At 54.6% G+C, this 6520-nt stretch overlaps 1 protein-coding gene across 1 annotated transcript in view; it reads right to left on the reverse strand.

Annotated features, from left to right (window-relative positions):
- LOC118847398 (very long-chain specific acyl-CoA dehydrogenase, mitochondrial-like) overlaps positions 1-4922 on the reverse strand; it is a 29942-nt gene extending 25020 nt beyond the window's left edge. Inside the window, exons 1-3 of the mRNA XM_036755846.1 lie at positions 4868-4922; positions 893-1018; positions 354-564 (exon numbers count right to left, since the gene is read on the reverse strand). Coding sequence (XP_036611741.1) covers positions 354-564; positions 893-1018; positions 4868-4922 — 392 coding nt within the window. The remainder of the gene's footprint in view (positions 1-353; positions 565-892; positions 1019-4867) is intronic.
- Positions 4923-6520: the final 1598 nt, after the last annotated feature.

The raw sequence follows: 6520 nt of genomic DNA on the forward strand, positions 1-6520 counted from the left end.
TGTCTCACCCCCCCACCTAGTTCTCATTTCTTGGGGTACCCACCCAAAGCCTAGTAAACAATAATCACAGGCCATCAAGGTTTTGATGACTTCACCTCCTGGTGTTGGCTGCTGGGTGGATGCCAGGAACATAGTCTTATGTGGGGGAGGGCAGGCTCAACTGACCTGCCCCTGGCTGTGACCCTCATCCATGGGGGCCTCTAAGCTGGCCAGGAAACACAAAGCCTCAGTGCTCTGAAAGCTCCAAGGTCTCCTCCTCCCCCCAGAGAGTGCCAGCTCCTGGCCGGGGCGACGGCTCAGTTTCATGACTGGGCATATTCCAGCCTCAGCGAGGATAAGCCAGCTTTGATCACCTGCAGCCTCCCAGCCGGGGAACCAGAAGCCTGCTGGCCGCAGGACCTGGCCCAAGGTCACAGGGCAAGGCCAGGAAGCCCCGCCAGTGAAGCTCACTCCTAGTCCTCGCTGGGCTCTTGTCCCCAGGGATGTCTCCATGCACCAGTCCATCCCCTAGTGGAGGGCTTCCACACTGACCCAATGGGGAGGAGGAAGCAGGAACCTCAAAAGCTGAGCAGGCACAGAAAGGGAAGCTGGAGGAAAGAGGAGGACATGGTCAAGGCGATTTTTCTCTAGGACTTGTCCCCTGCTCCCCTCTGCCCCTCCCCCTCCCCTCTCCCCCTCCTCCCCTTCATCTCTCCCCCTCCTCTCCTCTGCCCCTCCCCCTCCCCTCAGCCCTGCAGGCCCTGGACAGCTAGACCAGGCCCCCTGCCCACTCTGGGAGTCCTCTTCCTTACCAGCAGATCAGATCATGGCCCTGGCCCTTCTCCCTCCCCTCCTGCCCTCCCCCTCTAGCCCCCTCCAGCCCAGTGCCTCTGGCCTCCTGGCTGCCCCTCACACAGGCTCCTCCGGCAGTTCCAGGCTTGGAGGCCCCTCTCTCCTCCTCCTGCTGTCAGGGGCTGACCTTCTGAAGGAGGCCCTCCCTTGGGCTCCTCTCTGAATCTGCCGTCCCTCCTGTGGAGATCTAGGACGGACACAAGAGGCTGTAGCGTCTCCCCCTTAGACCAGGAGCTCTTTGAGGGTCTTGGTTCTGCTTCTGTTTCCTTCATCTCTGTACTCCCAGGGATTAGTGCACAGCCTGGCACACAGTAGGCACTTCATAGGTGCTCTCGATTACAAGGACAGAGTGCAGGTTTAGAGTCTGGAAGACCCGAGTTCAAATCCCACCTCAAACACTCACTGATCTTGTGACCTGTGTAAGAAAAGCCCTTTAACTTCTGCTTGCCTCAGTGTCCTCGTCTGTGAATTGGGGATAATAACCGTGCCCACTTCTTGGGTTGTTCAGGGGATTAAATGAGGATTCTTTGTAAAGTGGTTAGATTATGCTTGGCCCTCAGCTCCAACTCCCCGGTGGTGTTTGGTCATTTTGTGTCTGACTCTTCCTGACCCCATTCGGGGTTCTCTTGGCAGAGACACTGGAGTGCTTGGCCATTTCCTTCTCCTGCTCATCTGACATATGGTTAAACTGAGGCAAACAGTATTCAGTGACATGCTCAGGGTCACATGACTGAGGCTGAATTTGAACTCAGGTCTTCCTAACTCCAGGCCTGGCACCCTCTCCACCCAGCCAGTCACAAAGCCTCTCTTTACCAGCCAGTGACTGGTCAGGAAACCATCATGAGCGGAACAGCTAAGGGTCCAAAGTGAGGAGCGGGGCCTGCCACTGGGATGTCCCCCTTACATCCACCTGGAGGACTGCCCCAGGCCTCTTAAGGCAAGCCCTCACTGGCTTCTGGCACAGCTCTGCCATCACCCACCCAAGATGGTGCAAATCCCGCCTTTCCCCCATTCTGGGCCCAGGGACAAGCCAGTGGGGGACGAGCTGTCCTATGGGGGCAGGGGAAGGGGCAGGGGGACCTTGGTCCAACTGGTCTGCCATGCTTTTACTCTGCCGGGTTCTGGAGTCCCCAGGCTGGGCCTGCCTTCCCCACTCTTTGCCCAGCCCTCCCCCCAAGGTGGGGGCTCCTTGATGGCCGAAGTTGTGTCCTCCACACCCAAATATTTACTTTCTGACCCCAAAGAAAAGAGCTTTTCTTCTTATAGGCAGAGATGAAAGGCCCAAAGAGGCCAAGAGGGGAAGATGCTGGATGGGAGCCCAGGGACTGGAGAGGAACCGCCTGTCCTTTCCTTAGGGGCCAGACTTTCAGCAGCCCATAGCGGTGGTCTCCCTTCCCAAAGCCCTAGGTTCAACTACCCTGAAGCTGGGGACATGGCTGTCTTCGTGCACCCATTAGGTGCAAGGTCTTTGCTGAATTCTTCTTCTCCTTGGCCCCTTTTCAGTCTCCCCCCTTCCCCTCCCTCTCCCCTGTCTTCCCTCTTCCTTCCTCCTCCCTCTCCCCTCCCCCTCCTTCTTCCTCCCTTCTCCCTGCTTCCTTCTCCCCCCTGCTCCCTTCCCTCCTTCCTCCCTTCCTCCTCCCCATGCCCCCTCTTCCCTGCTCCCCCATCCCCCCTCCTTCCTCCTCCCCATCCTCCTTCATTCCTCCTCCTTCCTTCCTTTTGGGGTTGCCCCACCGTCTTGGTTCTCTCTAGGCATCCCTGACAGCATTTCTTGGCTCCAACCCCCTTCCTCCTCCCCAAACATGGGCATTCCCTGGGCTCTAGGCCTCATCCCCTTCCCCTTCCCTCTCTCACTTCCTCAGAAACCTCACAGACTCAGCCAAAGCACGAAGGCCCAGCTCCTACTCCCCCCACCCCTCTCCCAGGCTCAGGGTATGACCCTAGGCATCCCAAGGATGGATGCGGCAGGGACAAGGACAAAGTCCTCCTGGCTCCCTGCCTCTGATCAGTGGTCCGAGGCCTTGCTTCGCTCCTACCTGGACCTTGCCCTTCAGACTCAGGCCATGGCCCCTGCACCCCCCCCCCCCACCCCATCTTCTCTCCCTCCTACTTCTAGCCTCTCCAGCATTACCCCTGAGGAACTTTCCTCAGATATCTCTTCCACAGCAGCCCTATAGCTGCCCTCCATGGCTCCCGGTGGCCTGTTGTAATGTTCATGGGATATGAAGATCTTCCCTGCCCATTAATACACCTCCCATGGAGCCCATTAAGGGAAGCTTGCTTAGGGGCAGCTTGCTTGTAGGAAGGCCTTCATACCTTTTGGTACTAAGTTGATTAGGCACTGATTCACAAGGGTTGTGATGCCTTCTGAGTTGGTATTTTCCTTTGGGGGTTTCCTTATGAGAAGGATCTTGTGATTCCCTGGTTGAGACTCTGAGTAGCCGTGTGTTCAGACCCCCGACTGCTCAGAGGTAAAGGCTCTCTCGATCCAGTGGTGTATGTAAAGTGTACAGCAGTGTTGCTTTGATCAGGCAGTCAGAGCCCTGTCTGTTGGTATTTATGCTAATTTCTCTGCTTGTGTTTTCTCTGACGTTCAGGGGGCTGACTTTTCCCCTGAATTAGTGAATGTAATTAAAAAAGATTGTTGACCCCTTTAAATTTGCTTTCCTTTAAAAGCAGATCAAAGAACCTGCTCGCAGGCCATCCTGGGTATGCTAGGGTGCTCGCTGCTACACCTGTCCCCATCCAGTGCGGCGTCTCGTTCATCCTGCCTCCTGCCTCTGTGACACCTCTGGGATCCTTCCCTTCCTCTCCACGCCCCTCAAGGCCTTGACCACTCTGGGCCCATCCTTCACATAGCTACAAAAACCCAGCTCAGGTCTGACACGTCTCGAACCTGCCCCAACCTTCAGGGCTCCCTGCTGTCTCTAAGACGAATCCAGACTCCTCTGTGCTGGGCATTCAAGGCCCTCTGGAATCTGGCTCTGGTCTGCCTTTGCAGCCTTAACTCACTCTATCCCCTTCATGCCCTCTGCATTCTTGCCACGCTAGCCAGACTCAGCCTCCTATCTCCAACCTCTGGTTGTTTGCCCAGGCTGCCCTCCCTGAAGGCTCAGCTTGGCTGAGGGTCACCTCCCCCATGAAGCGTCTCCCCCACTCTACTGTGCACACGTTCTCCCTCCTCAAGTTCCCCTGTGGTGCCGAGTCTGTGGGGCAGGATCTTCGGGGAGGATGCAGGGATGGCGTTTCATTTTTTCCTTGTGTCCTGGCACGTACAGGAGGAGAGGGTGGAGCAAGAGGGGCAGCTAACATTTATAAAGCGCCTACTATGCAGAGACACTGTGTTAATCACTTTGCAATTATGGTCTTATTATTACGTGCCGTTATTATGCCCATGTTCAGAGGAGGAAACTGAGGCAAATGGAGGTTAAGGGACTTGCCCAGGGTCACACAGCTAGGAAGTGTCTGAGGATGGATTTGAACTCGGGTCTTCCCGACTCCAGGCCCTATACTATCTGCTGGGCCACCTGGCTGCCCTCCTACTTTAGTGGGTAATTATGTGGACTGAGTGGACTTGAATCTTCTTGTCTTCCACTGCCCCCTACACAACGGGGTCCCAGCCAGCCGGCTACCCTCACTGCCTTCCCAACCCACTGTGCCCTGCCCCTAACAGAGAGGCTGTATTCCACAGACCTTGAGGCCAGTAGGATCCAGGTTCAAATGCTGTGCCACCTCAGCTATCAATTTGTCTCACATTCTGGGCTCCTCTCTAAGGTTAGAAGTGATCGTGAAAGGGCCGAGCCACCCCGAGGGGCAGAAGGAACCTCGCCCATGAGTTTCCATGTCTTTAAGGCTTAGCCCCGCTGCCTCTGTGAGTGCTTCTCTGACCACTCAGACAAGAACATTCCCTGAGTCACCAGCCACGCACACCCTGCACACGTCCTCCGACACGTCCCTTTGGAGTCGCCCGCATGCTCCCTCCGGGCTCAGCTATCTCTCCATGGGGATGGATTGTTCGGCCAGTTGGATGGCTAACCCTCGAGGTGCCCGAGCAGCTTTAGGGACTGATGTGAGCGACCTGTGGGTGCCATCGTCAAGACTGGGACCATCGAGTAGAAAAAGTCCTCTGAAGGAGGGAGGGGACCTGAGTTCTGATCACATCTTAGACATTTACTTCCCATGAGACTTTGGGCATATGCCTTCTTCCTCACCTGTAAAATGAAGGATTGGACCACATGGTCTGTGAGATCAGGCTTCATAGCTTAAAATCTACATTCCAGGATGCTGCGAGAGTGATGGGTTCTGGGGTATGTCCAGCCTGGCTGAGGCAGAGACACAGAGAAGCCTGGCAGCTAGCGATGGATGGAGGGGGCCCAGTTCCTCACTGAGGACCGCAGTCACTCACCCTTACTTACAATGTGTGGGAACATCGCCAGAGGGCGCTCTTGAGTAACTACAAAGAGCCCTCTGGCTCTCTGAGAACTGGCCACCTCTTTGCCTTTAACTCTGTCCTTTTGGAAGAACAAATGCATTTATTGCTTGCCAAGAGATTTTTGTTTGGGAGTGTCCCTTAGCTCCCAAGCCCAGGAACTCTCCTCCCCCACTGCTCATCCTGTAGACTTAAGCCTCCTCAATTTCAGTCGACACTAGATCCCATTCCACCCTTCCAAACCGTGGATGAGGAGAAACTGAGTTCTTGCATGCCTTCTCATGCTGGCAACGCCTCTCCCCCTTCCCACTGCCCAGCCTCCTTTTCATCTCTGGAATCTCCATTTGAGAAAACAGCTGCCAGCCATGCTCACTTCCCACCCTGGCCACATGGCTACCTTCCTCTATTCTCCCTCCACACTCCCAGCTAGTTCCCTTTTATCCATTGTCTTCCTTCATTAGAATGTTAGCTCCTTCACTAATGCATTGTTGGTGGAGTTGTGAGCTGATTCAACCATTCTGGAGCGCAATTTGGAACTATGCCCAAAGGGCTATCAAACTGTGCATACCGTTTGACCCAGCAATACCACTGCTAGCTCTGTATCCCAAAGAGGTCAAGCAAAAGGGGAAAGGACCCATATGTACAGGAATATTTATAGCAGCTCTTTTTGTGGTGGCCAAGAATTGGAAATTGAGGGGATGCCCATCAATTGGGGAATGGCTGAACAAGCTGTGGTATATGATTGTAATGGAATATTATTATGCTATAAGGAGTGACAGGCAGGATGATTTCACAAAACCCTGAAAAGTTTTACATAAACTGATGCATAGAGAAGTGAACAGAACCAGAAGAATATTGCTGTACTCAGCACAATGGTACATTGTTAGATGAAGAATCGCAAATGACTTAGCTATTCTCAGCAATCCAATGATCCATTCGTGGCTCACACAGGGCTCCTAAGCTGCAGCCCCCGTGTCACTTTCTCCTGAAATGTGTGGATGTGTCCCACCTTCCCTGGTCTGCTGGAATCTCCTTGAGGGCCGGTAGACCCGAAGTCATTGTTCATGAGCCCAGCATGGCCCCTCACACATAAGCAGTACAAGGGATGGCTGGGAGCTCTCCAGTCCAACCCCCTCCTTTTGCAAGGGAGGACCAGAGAGGCAGTGACATGCCCAAGGTGACACAGTGTCAGAGGTAGGATTTGAATCCAAGCCCTCAGACTCCAGGTGCTGTGCCCTCAGCCTTAAATTTGATGGGAGA

The sequence above is a fragment of the Trichosurus vulpecula genome, chromosome 4 (genome assembly GCF_011100635.1).
Source record: "Trichosurus vulpecula isolate mTriVul1 chromosome 4, mTriVul1.pri, whole genome shotgun sequence".
NCBI lineage: Eukaryota > Metazoa > Chordata > Mammalia > Diprotodontia > Phalangeridae > Trichosurus > Trichosurus vulpecula.